This window comes from Microcaecilia unicolor, chromosome 6, assembly GCF_901765095.1.
Source record: "Microcaecilia unicolor chromosome 6, aMicUni1.1, whole genome shotgun sequence".
In the NCBI taxonomy this organism is placed as follows: domain Eukaryota; kingdom Metazoa; phylum Chordata; class Amphibia; order Gymnophiona; family Siphonopidae; genus Microcaecilia; species Microcaecilia unicolor.
The window spans coordinates 52,186,920-52,204,213 of record NC_044036.1 but is presented as its reverse complement, the minus strand read 5'-3'; the positions used below and the strand labels follow the sequence as shown (position 1 = coordinate 52,204,213).

At 43.7% G+C, this 17,294-nt stretch overlaps 1 protein-coding gene across 1 annotated transcript in view; it reads right to left on the bottom strand.

Annotated features, from left to right (window-relative positions):
- MSH4 (mutS homolog 4) overlaps positions 1-17,294 on the bottom strand; it is a 183,149-nt gene that overhangs the window by 91,141 nt on the left and 74,714 nt on the right. The window contains exons 7-8 of the mRNA XM_030205714.1: positions 6,839-7,011; positions 3,867-3,934 (exon numbers count right to left, since the gene is read on the bottom strand). Of these exons, the coding sequence (XP_030061574.1) occupies positions 3,867-3,934; positions 6,839-7,011 (241 nt within the window). The remainder of the gene's footprint in view (positions 1-3,866; positions 3,935-6,838; positions 7,012-17,294) is intronic.

Genomic DNA, 17,294 nt, shown 5'->3' with positions numbered 1-17,294 from the left:
GCTCGACTCCGTGGAGCCACGTCCACGATGGGGGCGTCGAGAGGTAGACTCCCTCGCCCGCATCGGCGAAGCTCCCTCCGCCGACGTAGTCGGGGAGCCTTCCTGGGAGGTGGCCGCAGTCGGCACCGCACGCGGTACCGACGTCGGGGACCTCACCCCGGGCGATGGGCCAGCCGGCGCCACGCTCGACGGTACCGGAGGCGCAAGCACCGCCGGTACCGGAGGGGTAGGGCGCAACAGCTCTCCCAGAATCTCTGGGAGAACGGCCCGGAGGCTCTCGTTCAGAGCGGCTGCAGAGAAAGGCATGGAGGCCGATGCAGGCGTCGACGTCAGAACCTGTTCCGGGCGTGGAGGCTGTTCCGGGCTGTCCAGAGTGGAGCGCATCGACACCTCCTGAACAGAGGGTGAGCGGTCCTCTCGGTGCCGATGCCTGCTGGGTGCCGACTCCCTCGGCGACCCAGAGCTCTCGGTGCCGACGCGGGGAGGAGACCGGTGTCGATGCTTCTTCGACTTCTTCCGAAGCATGTCACCGGAGCTCCCCGGCACCGATGAGGAGGACGTAGAATCCATCCGTCGCTTCCTCGGGGCCGAGGTCGAAGCAGGTCGATCCCGGGGGGGCTGTACCGCAGGAGCCCTCAGGGTAGGGGGAGACCCACCCGAAGGCTCACCGCCACCAGCAGGGGAATGGACAGCCCTCACCTGCACTCCTGACGATGCACCACCGTCCGACGACATCAGGAGACGAGGTCCCGGTACCACCGACGTCGATGCAGCTATCCGATGTCTCGGCGCCGATGCAGAGGGCCGATGCCTCGATGCACTCGATGCACTGGCGGCCGAGGATGAAGGTCTGGACGCTGATGACGTCGATGCACTCGATGACCCCGGTGCCGATGCCGACGAAGGGCCCGAGAACAAAACGTTCCACTGGGCCAATCTCGCTATCTGAGTCCGCCTTTGTAACAGGGAACACAGACTACAGTTCTGAGGACGGTGCTCGGCCCCCAGACACTGAAGACACGAAGAGTGCCTATCAGTGAGCGAGATTACCCGGGCGCACTGGGTGCACTTCTTGAAGCCGCTGGAAGGCTTCGATGTCATGGGCGGAAAAATCACGCCGGCGAAATCAAAATCCGAAATGACGAATTTGAGCACCAAAACTTTGAGGGAGAAAAATCTCGACCGAGGCCGAAAAGAGGCCTACCCCGACGACGAAAGAAAACTTACCGGGGCAAAAACTGGAAATACGGGAAGGGGCAAACGAAACCCAAGGGGGTTTTCGGAGCACTTTCCGAACGAAAAGAGAACTTTTCCGAAGAAAAAACACGTCGATTAAGATAACGGACGCGCGAGGTCGACTCTCCGGGGCTCGACACGGCAAAAAACACAGCCGTACCGAGTGCGGACGAAAGAAGACTGGCCGGCTCGAGCCGGTTTCGGGCGGGAAGACGGCCGCGCAGGCGCGCGAGAGCTAGCAAAGGACTTTGCTAGTGAAGATTCCGATTGGAGGGGCTGCCGTGGACGTCACCCATCAGTGAGAACAAGTAGCCTGCTTGTCCTCGGAGAATTATTTATAGGCACTAGAGAGAGGAGTCTCCACATTCTCATCTGCTCATCCTTGAAGATTCTGTGAATGGGTATTGTCATAGCTTCATGGGAAGTGGTTCTGAGGAACCAGAGGATGTCCAGTGTTTCTATCTTGGGTTCCTCCTCTGTATCTAACTTAAATGGAATGGCCTCAACCATTTCCCCTCACATCATCAATGAATAAGAGTTAAGCTGAAATCTTTTCTCATTATCTGAAAATGGGTTTAACAGTAAGGCTGTTAAACCCTCTTCTGAGAATCCATCTGGCTCATAATCATAGTCCCAGAAATGTTCTGAATCACACCCTAAAAATACTCCAAAGGAGAAGTCTGCTAGTCTCAATCTACTGACATCAGTGTCAAACCTTGGCCAATGAGACACTGAGGATCTTCAATGCCTCAGTGAAGCTTCCTTCAATGATGAATTGGAGATTAACAGCGGTGTAGCAGAGATTGACAACAAAGTCCTTCGAGGTCTCAACGTTGATATCTATTCTACAGGCAATGTATGAGTTTTGACGACTGGTTAGATGTCTACATTGACCCTAACAGTGTCCAAGCCACAGCATTGCACTGAACAAAAAAGTACGCTGTCTGCTCATCAAATCTTCTCATTAGCTGTTTCTCAAAAGGCTGCCATTCACAACAGCTTAATGAAAGCAGTAGGAGTAGTCATGTATTCCTGAGTCACCTGGCGAGTATGGAAAGGCAAGACTCGGGCTCTTGGAGGCTATTACATCCCCTCCAATATTGAGGAGACTATGTGGTCCGCATTTCAGGGACACTTTGATGGCCCTGGAAACCTGGGTGCTTTAGTGCTCTGATGGACCAGAATTCTTAGTACCATTACCATGCTTACACTGCTTCCCTCAAGCATGAAGACTTCTCTTGGACATCTGTAAACATAATATTCATTTAGAAGGATCATGATCAGGTCCCAGGTATCGCAGGAACTAATTATGGATAACTAGGAAAAAAAGGCCCGTTTCTGACAGGAATGAAATGGGCGCTAGAAAGGTTTTCCTTGGAGTGTGTGTGTTTTACAGAATGTGTGTGAGAGTGAGTGTGTGATACAGAAAGAGTGAATATGTGAGTGTGTGTGACAGAGAGAGTGAGACTTTGTGTGAGTGTGTGTAAGAATGAGAGTGCGCGCCAGGGGCCCCCTCCCTCCCAGTTTCAGGGTCCGCCCCCCCTGCAAGGTCCAGTGTCCGCTCTCCCTCCCTCCCACCCACCCAGTTCTAGGGTCGTTTCCCCCCCTCCCCCAGTTTCTGGATCCCCCCTCCCTCTCAGTTTCTGGGTCCGCCTGGCACCCCTCCAAGTTCCAAGGTCCGCTCCCCCTCCAAGTTCCAGGGTCCGCTGTCCCTCCCTAACTTTATAAAGTGGGCACTAACATTTATGCACCAATGATGCACATAAATGTTTAGAATGCTAGCATATAATCACACGTGTACACAAGAGCGTACAAATGCCAAAAATCGACCTAACCACTATTCTATAAATACACACATATCTTATATAGCACATATTTGACAGATGGGCATACACACAGGTGGAGTCTGGGCGGAAACTGGGCAGGACTCACACTTATGCGTATTAGTTACACGTGCATCTCCAGTGTTTAGGCATGGACATGTAAACCAGCTGTATAGTTAATTGAACAAGCTAATTAGCACTGCTCATGGGGTGCTAATTGGAATTAAAATTTACACGCACATTTTTAGGCACCAGGATCCATTTGTAAATTTTACACAAAGTTTCAAAAAGGAAACATAGCCATGGGAGGGTCATGGACAGATCAGGGGCGTTCCTTCAATTTATGTGCACTCTTATAGAATAAGGGGGATCCGCACCTAATTTAGACATGAGGATTTACGCCAGAGTTTAGTTGGCATTACCCCTTGCTTCTAAAGTTAGGCACAGATCCCAGAACTAAGTGCTATTCTATAAATGGCGCCTAACTTTGAGCATCATTTATAGAATAATGCTTAGCGTGTTTCTTTTTTCTCAGCGCTGATTTTTCGGTACTATTTATAGAATTTGGTCCTTATTGCTTACTAAACTGAAGAAATAGAATTCCCCCCCCCCCCCCCACCCCCACCCCCGGTGCAGGTTCTATCAGTAACTTCACTTATGCCATGAGGACTTGCGATCCTACTTGTCCTTAGAGAACCTAGTAATCACATTTTGTGGGTCCTACATGCAAATTTAAAAATGTATTTTGTACAAGTATTTATTATTACTAATATAGTACTTAAAGATTGAATGTATTTAAAAACTTACTGTGTCCTGCTTTGGAATTTGTACAAGATTTGAAAGAAGATGTTCTGTATCCAAGAACCTTGAAATAACTGATATACAAAATAAAAATGAGCAAATGTAAATATACTATAAGACAGATTAGTCACTAATTAAGTATGCTAAAATTTCAGAGTCAAGCAGAAAACAGTGGAGAAACATATGAGGATTTATTTATTTACTAGTTTAAAAAAAGGCCCATTTCTGAAAGAAATGAAACGGGCGCTAGCAAGGTTGTCCTCTAATTGCAATTATGTTTTTAAGGAAACTGTCAGGAGAGAGTATGTGTGAGAGAGAGAGTATGTGTGACAGAGTGAATGAGTGTGTGACAGAGTATGTGTGAGAGAGAAAGAGTGTGTGTCAGAGAGAGAGACAGTGTGTGATTGAGAGACAGAATGTGTCTGTGTGAGTGAGAGTGTAGTGTATGTCCCCGTGTGCATCAATTATGCTCTCTCCCCTGCATTCATCCATATGCAGCAAACGTCCTCTGTGCCCTGCCCCCTCCATCCATCCATGTGCAGCATCTCTCCCCTGCCCCCTCCATCCATCGTGGTGCAGTAATTCTCCTCTGTCCCTTGCCCTCCCCCCCTACATTTGCATCACACCTCGCCCATCTCCCTCCGAGTTCCAGGCCCCCCTCCCTTCTCTCTCTCCTTCCCTCCCCCTCCCTCCCTCCCAGTTCCAGGGTCCCCCCTCCCTCCCAGTACCAGGGTCGTTGTCCCTCCGATTTTTAAAACTCATCTTCACTTACCACGGAGGTTACGATGGAGTTGGAGTTTTACGGGTGATCTGGAAGTAGCACAGTCCACGCACAAAGCCAATAAAGATAAGCCAATCATTAAGCTAATTATCTGTTATAGACCTTCGGGTGCTAATGTTTGAAATATGAAGATGGATGGAAGGGAAGGAGGGCGTGTGCGATGATGTCTGATGACTGTGTACCCTATCCAGATTGATTTGGTTTTATTGGGCACAACAGTGTTACTGAGCACAGCATATTAAAAATTAAAAAATTTGTAAGATTGAGTAAGTAGACTAAAATGTAGATTGGCATTACTGAGTAGGTATCAATTATTCACACCAGTCATATGGTTGGTTCCCTCATTTGATTAGTCCTTTTATGTTCTGCCAATATTTCATTATTTCTTCCTGGCAATATATATAAGCATTTATATAGAGACTATTTGTGCTCTGTGTTTTTTGCACTGATGTTTTTTATGTATATATCTGTAGACTGTGTCATCACAAGTGCTCTTGTGACGGATCTACATGCTATCTGATGTTTTTGTGCTTTCAATTCATAATAAGGTCCGTGTGTTCTTGTGACTACATTTTTTAAATTGATACTCTGGTCATCTCGGTATTTTTTTAAATTTGATATCCTGGTCATCCAAAGTTTTTATGCACCTATACCTATAAAACATTGTCCTATGTTTGAATTTTATGCCTATCACCTTGTCCAAAATTGCATCTTAGTTAATTACATACATTGAATCTATTACTTTTTAATTGAACAATATATTTATATTTTCATTGATTTGTTTTTCATTATGATTTTATTTTTATGTAATATATCTGTATGATTATTTATGTGTTTTAGATTCCTGAGGCATACATTTGTACCGAAACACGGTGCCGTATCTAGCTGTCTACTGATATTTTATGAATAAACCCTGTATATGACATTATTTGCCTCCCTCGTGTTTTTGGATGTGTCCTGTTGACTACACTACTCCTTCAATCACCCTATAGTTTATTATGTAATCTGGAAAGGTATAGCTGCAAATACGACTCACTGAAGAAGCTCTATACATCATTAGAACTCCTGCTTAAGTTCCCCTCCCTTTTCTCCATTCATTTTAATTAATCAAAAATGAAGATTTTGTATTTTTATTATATAAAAAGACTAGCAGGTCCACAATGATCTAATAAGCGTTATAGTGCAATATCCATAAAGTTAGAAAAATAATCAAAACAAATCCACAACATGATTTAGTGTAACCAGCATCGGACATTCAAAAAAAGCAGTAGAAAATCTTATCTCAATCTGCCAATACTTTCATTTTTTTCATAAACTACTCACAAGACATCCAACAGAGCACTCAATTTCAGAACTCCTTTGTCAGGGACGCCAGTGCTATGTTTTCAAAGGTTGATGGTGGATTCACCACGAATTGCTGTTTCTCAAGAGAGGAGATGGACTTTTGCTACACTGACTTTACTTTGAAAAAAAAAGAGTCCTCCATCAATCTTTGAAAAAAAAAAAAAAACCTTCATTTTTGATTAATTAAAATTAATGAAGATAAGGGAGGGGTACTTTGGCAGGAGTTCTAATGATGTATAGAGCTTCTTAAGTGAGCCATATTTGCGGCTATACTCACTGAAATAAAGCTCGGCTGTATTTTTCAGCCTATACTCACTAAAATAAAGCTTGGCTGTATTTTTCAACCTATACTGAATTCTCCTGTTCTTCTCCTCCCCAATTCTCCTTATTTATCATTAATATAGCACCAATTAATATTGAGTGGTACAGGTCCTAGGCTTTGTATATCCTTGTTATAAAATTTAATATACTAACTCTCCCAGTTGTGTTTATCACAATCTAATTTAGATCGGAGCCATAATCTATTTTCCTGCAATTTTGTTCATAAAACTCAATTCAGTTAATTCAATTCAGGAGAAATAGTAACTTTCCCACCAATACATTTGTAAGGAGCAAGTTGGTCAACTGAGATAACTGAATGACTGCAATATTGTATAAGAAATCTGCTATGGCAGCTATAATGGATAAGACAACTGTAGGTTGTCTTTATACCTGTAACTATAAAGAAATATGCATTTGATGACCTTTCAGAACAATAACACTCTAGAAATAGTTTTAATAAATAATAAGTAAAAAAAAATAAAGTTAAAAGGCGTGGAGTATACGTATTTATGAATTTTAATCCAATTTTCACCTGATTGAAGGCTAAAGAAGAGTTCTTCATCCTGAAGTAGTTCCTGAACACAATCCAATCTTGTATTAATTGTTTCAATGTCAACTAGAGGCTCCAGGATGTTAGACCGAAGTTTTCGACTTCCACCTGGTGTTCTGGTGTAATTTAGAACTCCAAAAAGGGTATGACCATTCCTTTCAAAATAAGCAACACAAGAGAAATGTAAAATGGTGAAATTTGGTCTTATCTGATAATTTCCCCCAGCTAGACCAGTCCCAACCAATGATTTATTTCCCCTTTCCAACAGATGGAGGCAGACACACTAGTCTCTTCCAGTGACATCACCACCATAAGTAGTGCCGCAGCATGGAAGGAAAATGTGGGGTACAAACGCAATAATAAATAAACTTGTCAATATGATAGAGCTAAAGCAAACATTCACCCAATAAAAACTATGTACATTGATCAAGAACCCTATAAGGGAACCCTCTTCACATTTACTAAGTTAGAAAACAGATACACTGATAGCAGGAAGAGCAATGAGAGTAAGCAGACATTGCCATGGATCCCCTAAAAACTGCAGTCTTCCAGAGTTGACCCTGGACTGATCTAGCAGGAAATAAGAAAAGAAAATATCAGGTTAAGACCAAATTTCACCTTGGTTTTCATTATGTTAGAACCAGTCCAGACCAATTGGATGAACACAAGTTTTATACCTCAGGGTGGGAAGCAGACAACACTCCCTCCAACACTGCACTTCCAAAGGCAGCATTTTCTCTGGCCCAAACATCAATCCTGTAATGTTTTACAAAGGAATGCAGTGACAATCACATCACTACCTTTCTTATCTCTTCTGGAATTATCGCTAAGGTTTCCACCCAGGACACACTGCCTGTGACCTTGTCGAATGTACCCAAAGGCCTCCTGAAACCACCTTCCGAATAAAAATGTAGGATGTTTCTATTTTTGCCTTAATCCAGCACATCCATTACTTTAACTTTATTGGATTTATACCCCACAGTCATCCGAGTCGAGGACTCAGTTCTATGTGGCTTACATAAGATTAATCAGATATACAAACATATATCAAGGATGCATGATAGGCAGTGAGCAGATAGAATAGTGGGACCAGGATTGGGGATGGAGACCAAGAGGAGGGTACACTGCCCCATGGTGTACACACAAAGGCCACAGTAACATAACAGAGCTATAGTTGGATAGGGGAGATATCTGGTTGTAATTATTGAGGATGCCTTGCAACACATATTTAAGTCACATCTACCAACAGGAATTTCTTATATAAATACAAATTGTTGCATGCATCCACCTTCTCCTATATGGGCACGCAGCTATGGAACGCCTTACCACGCAACCTGAAAACGGTCCATGAACTGGCCAATTTCCGCAAACTACTGAAAACCTATCTCTTCGAAAAGATATATCACTAAGATCAACACGTGTAACTGCACAATCTCTAATATAGATAGGAATGTCTTATAAAGTCTTTTGCTGTAATACAACCATGTACTTCACCACCATGTAACCCAAACTCTCTATAAACCAAATGTATATTTTCTATTTCCAATATCCACAATGAATTGTAAGCCACATTGAGCCTGCAAAGAGGTGGGATAATGTGGGATACAAATGCAATAAAATAAAATAAATAAATAAAAATGTTTTCAGTTTTTAATGAACGCTTTCATAGGTGGTGTCATGCCATATTTCTTTGGGTAATGCATTCCACCATTTGGCCGCATTATATGGAAAGCCTGCAGTATGGGGTGATCTGTAGACCACCCCTCTGCAGCTGGGGAAGTGGATAATTAGGTGGTCTGTAAGCTTTTTCTTGAGATTAGGAAGCACTAGCTCTATTAATGGCATCATAGAGCTTGGTACTTTGCCAAAGACGACCTGGTATATAAAGATACAGGTTTTGAAAACCACTCTGACACTTATTGGTAGCCAGTGCAGGGATTACAGCAGTGGTGCAGCATGGCTGTATCTGGATATGCTGCAGATTAGGCGCACATAGATATTTTGTATTGTTTGTAGTTTTTTGTAGATGTACGTCCTGCATCCCACAAGTTACAGTAGTCCATATGGGACAAAACAAAACTTTGGATCAAAATGCAAAAGGTGCTTTTTGAGAATTGGGCTCTTAGTCATCGTAGTTGCCATAGCAATCTGAATACTTTTGACGTTAGGGTAGACATTTGCGGTTCTAATATTATGTGCTGGTCAAGTAGTATTCCCAGCACTTTGATGTTTATGTCTAGAGAGTATTCTGTTCGATCAATAGAAAATTTGTTTACTATTGGTTTGAATGGGCTTGTTATCACCATGAACTTCATCTTTTCTCTGTTAAGTTTCAGCTTAAAAGCCGTGGCCCATGATTCCATCAGATCAAGCGCTTGTTTGATGTCTCCTAGAGCATCTAGAATGTAATTAACAAAGGGGATACATATGGTTACATCATCTGCATAGTTGTATGTAATAAAAACGTTCTCTTCCAGTCTGTAGCCTAAGGGGGCCATTAGGATATTAAATAGTGATGGAGAGATGGGGGAACCTTCGGGTACTCAACATTATGGTATCCATTCTGATGATAGAGATCCTGACATCTTCACTTTGTAGAATCTGCCTCTCAGGAATCCCTCAAACCAGGATAGTACTTTGCCCCCTATACCTAGATTGTCTAGCATGTTCAGTAACAACTTATGGTCGACCAAGACAAATGCCGAGGACATGTTGAACTGGAGGATCATAACTCTCCTGCCTATGCTAACCACTTTTCTCAGCTCTGCAACCAGAGATGTTAGAATTGTTTCTGTACTGTGGTTAGGGTGAAAGCCCAACTGAGAACAGTGCTGTATTGAAAAATGCATCATATATTCCATAAGTTGTTTTGCAGCTATGCCCTCCATCACCTTGGTCAGTAAGGGAATGGAGGCCACGAGTCTATAGTTAGATACTACATCCCACGCTATCTTCTTGTTTTTAGGAATGGGGGTTAAGATAATGCCTCCGTTCTCTTTAGGAAATTGGCCCTGATGAAACATAAAGGTGATGTACTTGGTTAGGATATGTATGAAAGTATCAGGGGTGTTATTTAGTAAGAAATTCGGACAGGCATCTAGAAAACATTGAGATTTGGTGCATTTATTCACAAAATGTCATGTCATTAGAGGGTGGTGTGAAAGATGACCATGATCTGTCTGTTGGCAGGGCGTCTTCTGCGTTTTTTGTCACATCAAGGTATTCCCCTATGTCACTACGTGCATTAGGCAAAGGTCCAAATCACAAGGTAAAAGGGATCTGGGTCTTCCATCACAACTGGCCACCACTTTAATATGTGATTGGGAAGCCTACCAATAAATACATCAGAATGGCAAATCAGAGTTGGCAAGGCCAATAACACTCCTGATCAAAGAGCATGGAGGAAAGATATATAGGGGCTACTCCTTGGGCCATGGCTCCACCAAAGCATCTAAGTGCACAGAATCCAATTCACTCCTGCAGCTGAAGAAGAGCAGGAGTTCGCTTTATACCATATCGCCATCAAATCAGAGGAGGCCCTCTACTACTGCACCAGCAGCCAGAATGCTGAGGGGCTCAACTTCCCTTTCCCTGGATCCAGAGGCTGTCTGCTGATAAAGTCTGCCTAAATATTCTCTGCTCCCACGATGTGCACTGCTGAAATTGCTAATAGGTTAAGTTCAATCCAGCTGCAAAGTCCATTGATCTGCACAACCTTGGTTTCCCCTGTTTGTTGACAAGTTTCTGCTATTGCACTGTCAAACATCACTCTAACTGCCCTTCTCTGAACTAAATGGGATTGAACTCCCCATATATGAGGAAAGGCTAAAGGAATTAGAGACTGCTCTTGGAAGAGATATGATCAAGATCTATAACATCCTGAGTGGAATGGAATAGGCAACCATAACTAGTTTACACTATCAAAAAGTACAAAGACTAAGGGATACACCATAAAGTTACATAGTAGCACATTTTGAAACAAATAGGAGAAAATATTTTTCACTCAAAAAAGGATGAGGTAAAAGCAGTTAATGTAGCTCTATTTTTAAAATTCTGGTCACCACATCTCAAAAAAAGATATAGTGGAATGAGAAAAGGTACAGAGAAGGGCGACGAAAATGATAAAGAGGATGGGACGACTTCCTTATGAGGAAAGGCTAAAGCAGTTAGGGGTCTTCAACTTGGAAAAGGGATGGGTGAGGGGAGATATTTTAGAGGTCTATAAAATACTGAGGGGAATGCATGAATCGCTTGTTTTCTCTTTCCAAAAAATACTTGGACTAGGGGGCACACAATGGAGCTACTAAGTAGTAAATTTAAAACAAAATATTTCTTCACTCAACATGTAATTAAACTCTGGAATTTGTTGCCAGAGAATGTGGTAGAAGCAGTTAGCTTAGCAGGATTTTAAAAAGGTTTGGATAATTTCCTGAAAGAAAACTCCATTATTAAGATGGACTTGGGAAAATCCATTGCTTATTTCTAGGATAAGCAGCATAAAATCTTGTTGTACTATTCTGGGTCTTGCCAGGTACTTGTGACCCGGATGGGCCATTCTTGGAAACAAGATACTAGGCTTGATGGACCTTCAGTGTCCCAGTATGACAACATTTATGTTCTTATGATGCATCCACTGTCCAATGTCTGACCACCACCACCTTCAAGTAACCACCACAGAAGCTACTATCTGTGAGCAGATGCAGATCATTCATACATGGCACCGGCCAGAAATGCCACACAAGACTCTAAACACAGCACCTCCGAGGACTCCAGCAACTGCTGGAGCCACAAGAGCACTCAAGCCACATAATGGCTGAACAATGAGTCCTGGGCCCTCACCACAATGAAGGATAGTGCCTGTTTACGGAGCTGCTTCACTTTCCTGTCATGGAAGTTTCTCTTACTACTACTACTACTATTTAGCATTTCTATAGCGCTACAAGGCATACGCAGCGCTGCACAAACATAGAAGAAAGACAGTCCTTGCTCAAAGAGCTTACAATCTAATAGACAAAAAATAAAGTAAGCAAATCAAATCAATTAATGTGTACAGGAAGGAGGAGAGGAGGGTAGGTGGAGGCGAGTGGTTACAAGTGGTTATGAGTCAAAAGCAATGTTAAAGAGGTGGGCTTTCAGTCTAGATTTAAAGGTGGCCAAGGATGGGGCAAGACATACGGGCTCAGGAAGTTTTTCCAGGCGTAGGGTGTAGCGAGACAGAAGGCGCGAAGTCTGGAGTTGGCAGTAGAGGAGAAGGGAACAGATAAGAAGGATTTATCCATGGAGCGGAATGCACGGGAAGGGGTGTAGGGAAGGACGAGTGTGGAGAGATACTGGGGAGCAGCAGAGTGAGTACATTTATAGGTTAGTAGAAGAAGTTTCAACAGGATGCGAAAACGGATAGGGAGCCAGTGAAGGGTCTTGAGGAGAGGGGTAGTATGAGTAAAGCGACCCTGGCGGAAGAAGAGACAGGCAGCAGAGTTTTGAACCGATTGGAGAGGGGAGAGGTGACTAAGTGGGAGGCCAGCAAGAAGCAGATTGCAGTAGTCTAAACGAGAGGTGACAAGAGTGTGGATGAGGGTTTTGGTAGAGTGCTCGGAAAGAAAGGGGCGGATTTTATGGATGTTGTAAAGAAAGAAACGACAGGTCTTGGCGGTCTGCTGGATATGAGGAGAGAGAAGAGTCAAAGATGACCCCAAGGTTTCGAGCTGAGGAGACAGGGAGAATGAGAGAGCCATCAACAGAAATAGAAAACGGGGGGGGGGGGGGGGGGGGGGGGGGGGGGAATGAGAAGCTCGGTTTTGGTCATGTTTAATTTCAGGTGGCGTTGAGACATCCAGACAGCAATGTCAGACTAGCATGCTGAAACTTTGGTTTGGATGCAAGGTGAGATATCAGGGGTAGAAAGGTAGATTTTGGAGTCATCAGCATAGAGATGGTAGGAAAAGCCATGGGATGAGATTAATGAACCAAGGGAAGAAGTGTAGATAGAAAAGAGGAGGGGACCAAGAACAGAACCCTGAGGTACGCCGACAGGCAGACGGATAGAAGTAGAAGAGGATCCACCAGAGTGAACACTAAAGGTGCGGAGGGAAAGGTAGGAAGAGAACCAGGAAAGGACAGAGCCCTGGAATCCAAATGAGGACAGGGTATCGAGAAGTATGCTGTGATCAACAGTGTCAAAAGCAGCGGAAAGATCAAGAAGAATGAGGATGGAATATTGACCTCTGGATTTAGCCAGTAATAGGTCATTGGAGACTTTAGTAAGCGCAGTTTCGGTTGAGTGGAGAGGGCGAAAACCAGATTGTAGTGGGTCAAGAATAGCATGTGAGGAGAGAAAATCAAGGCAGCGGTGGTGAACAGCACGCTCAAGTAATTTGGAGAGAAAAGGGAGGAGGGAGATGGGTCGGTAATTAGAGGGACAAGTAGGGTCGAGTGAAAGCTTCTTAAGGAGAGGTGTGACCACAGCATGTTTAAAGGCAGTAGGGACAGTTGCAGTGGAAAGTGAGAGGTTGAGAATGTGACAGATAAAAGGAATAAGAGCAGGTGAGATGGCATTAAGAAGGTGGGTGGGAATGAGATCAGAGGAACAGGTGGTACATTTTGAGGAAGAAAGGAGAAGTGTAGTTTCCTCTATAGTAACTTCAGCAAAGGAAGAAAAGGAATGAGGGGAAGGAGAGAGAGGGGAATGGACTAGTGGAGGGAGAGGTGGCAAGGTAGAGAATTCAAGGTTTATCTTTTGAACCTTGTCGTGTTCATGTTCACCATAGTGGCCAGGGAATCAGACTTCAAAGACCTTGAACAGCTTCTCTAGTTTGTCCCCAAGCAAGGGACAGAGCCTTCCCAGGAGCCTCATACCTTTCAGGATGCCTTCTAGGAACTCTCACTCTGAAAACACCATCTAACAGACATCCCTGTGGAAGGGAAAGGACTTGGAGGGCTTATACAGGCCTTCCAGGATGGTATTCACATCCGAGGTGTCTGGTTGACTAGGGGCCAAAATCTGCACAGCTGAAGCCACCAAATATAAGGTGACTCAGTTCTCTCCAAAACAGCCTCACCACAGAAGAGTCATCCACATTCTTCCTGAGGCAGAACTCCTCAAATGCAGAACCCCCAGGTACATCCTCCTTGAAGTCCCAAGGATTCTCCTGAAGAAGAGGCAACATTAGAGTCTGGTCCTCGGTGTCCTCTATTTCCCACCTGGTGAGCTTGACTGTGGCAGCAGGGTCTCTGAGGGTGATCTTTTCTGGCACCGGGAGTAAGATATGTCTTCCATAAACTAGCATATAGTCCATGATCAGCATTACTATCTCCGGACCTCAGGGACCCCCGAGGGCACACTGATGCTGTGGGATGGAGTCCCCTGTGACCCTCCCTCCCAGTAACAGAAGCAATGGTATCTGAATCCCCCACACTTTGGCAAAATGGACTGAACCTTAGGAGCTAAGGGCCTCAAGAGATGCAGGCAGTGGACTGTGCCTCGGGGAGTCAGGCCTAACTCCTGAATCCTACTACACCAGCCCCCCTACCATCTGCTGGATGTACAGACATGCTGATAAATTCCTGTCTACAACCAGCCTTTATACAGGTCATGTTCCTGGAACAAATCACCATCTCCAACTGCTGATCAGCAAGGAACACAATTCATTCATGTGGACTGATCTAGCAGGATGTAAAGGAATACTACTTTTAAAAATGAAACTATGAGGCTTAGGGTACACACATACTGGGTTCCAAAGGGATCTAAGGTTTTACGGCTCCTGGCCAAGAGCCATAAACTGCAGTAATAAAATTGTGGAGGGAGAGGGAGGGGAAGGTAGTTGCAAATGAAAGTTCAAAGTGTCATAACTCAACCAAGACCAGTGCAGATTAAACTGGAAATCAAGGAGAAAGAAAAAAAAAAAGTCCAGGTTATGAAATGAAAATTAATTTAATCTTGCGAGTTGACAAAATAAATTTAGAAATGATCTGAACCTGATTTTATCCTAAACAGGAGATTATATACTAATCAAATAAGGTACTTTATATGGTTAAAAACCGAGTCAGCTAATCTATATAAAACACCCTATTCAGTCACATATTAACTGCTGTAAATATGCATCAACAATGTCAACGTCGATCTGTCGAAAATATTTATACTTCATATCTATTATTCACCCATTTATGGATGTATATAAGTTTTCCTTGTTAAGATTCAGCTTCTCAACCCCCATTCATACATAAAATCAAGTAACTAACCTGTAGAAGGGTATCCTCCATAGACAGCAAGATAACCATTAATGAGGTACTGTATCATCATGCAACAGATCCCATGTGGAAAAAAGGCCTCTTAAGCCTGAAGAGTTCTAGAAGCCTTTGAGAGTTCTGACTGTACATAAATGTAAGTTCCTACCTCAGTCTTTGTAAAAGCTAAACTAGGAGACAACTGCAAGGGGAGGTAGGCAGGTACATGAGAACTTTTATCTTGCTGTCCATGGAGAACACCTGCTACAGGATAACTAACTTGGTTTTCTCCAAGGACAAGCAAGATAGGAAGTCCTAACAAAATGAGACTTCCTAGCAAGGGACATGTTTTATAGAAATAAATGGGGCAAATGTGCATTAAAGGCACTGCCAGCAGGCAGATACCATAACTTGTTGTTAGTGGCAATGCCCTTTTTCAGTTGTTAGGTTTTGGGTTTCGTTTTTTTTTTTTTTTTTTTGAAGGTAGCCTAGAATGAAGAAAATAGGCCCTAGGGCCCTGATGGCGAACCTATGACACGCGTGTCAGTACTGACACGCGTAGCCATTTTCGATGACACGCGGCCGCATGTGGCCGCATACAGAGAAGCAGCGGCGTTCCTTGCTGACACCCGGGCGGATCGCCGATGCGCCCCCCCCCAAGGTGCAGCGCGACCTCCCCCCCCCCCCCCCGGTGCATGTTTACCCGTGTGCGCTCCTATTGGCTCCCTCCGAGTCCTCCGCTCGTTCCCTCCCTGCTGCTCCCTCTGCCCCGGCTCCTGCATGGCCGTTTGACCTCACTTCCGGCCGGCGGAGCAGAGAGCAGTGGAATGCCGTGGGGGACGCATCTCTGAGGGCCCTGTGATCGCCATTACCAGCAACCACATAACCACAGCAACCATCATCCAATCTACTGTTCTGGGGTGTCGTGGATTTCTAATTGACCATCATTACTGAGATAGGTGAGGGGGAGGCTGGGAGAGGCAAGGGCATGTGCTATGGGTGCCGTTTCCCGCCATTAGAAATAGCGGCAGCCATCTTAATTTACATAAGGTGGTCAGTTAGGCTAGTTAACCCCTAATTGCCTGCAGGGCTAACAGGCTATCTATAATTCTATCTTCTGTCACTGCCCCCCTGATGGAGAACCCAAAAAATAAAAAAACAAGGTTAAGTAAAGGAAGTGGTAGTAGCAGTTGCCGACCCTTTCAAGAGACATGGACCGAGATGTATGGCATTATAGAAAAAAATGGCAGATCATTTTGCGTTCTATGTACTGAAACGGTAGTAAGCAGAACGTGGAATATAAATAGACATTTTGAAACTAATCATTCCCAGCTCCTGAAAAAAAGTGAGGATGAAAGGAAGGAATACATTTCCAGGCAGCTACACTTTTATAAGAGCCAATCTAATTCCATCCTTACATTTGTAAAAGGTTCTACAAATTTAACATCTGCAAGTTTGAGCATTGCTCACTCCATAGCTCAGCATGGAAAAGCACTCAGTGAGGGAGGATTTATTAAAGAAACTCTCCTAAGATGTGCACCAGTTCTATTTCACGATATGCAGAATAAAGATGCAATTATTAAGAGAATATCTGAGTTACCAGGAAATTTGGAGTGCCTGGATCCGATTACCAGACACTTTTAGCACCCTGAAAAATATAGCAATGGCTTTACTCACAATTTTTCCCTCTACGTACTTTTGTGAAACCTTATTCTCAGTGTTAAATAATATCAAAACCAACAAAAGAAACAGATTGAAAGATGAAGTTAGTAGCGCATGCTTGGGCTTGAATTGTACAAAATACCAACCTTCAATTGAAGATTTAGCCAATGAAATTCAGCAACAAAAAAGTCACTAATAGGCAGATTAGTTAAAGAATTCCCCCTCCCCCTCACTTATCTTAGTTCACGGCACCCCACACAAGTTAAATAATACCAAGACCAACAAAAGAAACCGATTGACAGATGAACAAAGAAGTCACTAAGCAGGTAAGTTAAATAATTAGTTTTTGGTTTATTAAATACAGTTATATATTACAATTATACATTTTTGTTATTTAAACTATAAGTATCGTGAAATTATGGTTTTTTTTAATCGAAGTGACACACCACCCGAGTTATGCTCGGTTTTTTGGCGAATTTTGACACACCAAGCTCAAAAGGTTGCCCATCACTGCCCTAGGGGAAAAGATACAGATTTTAAACCTCAAGGCCAT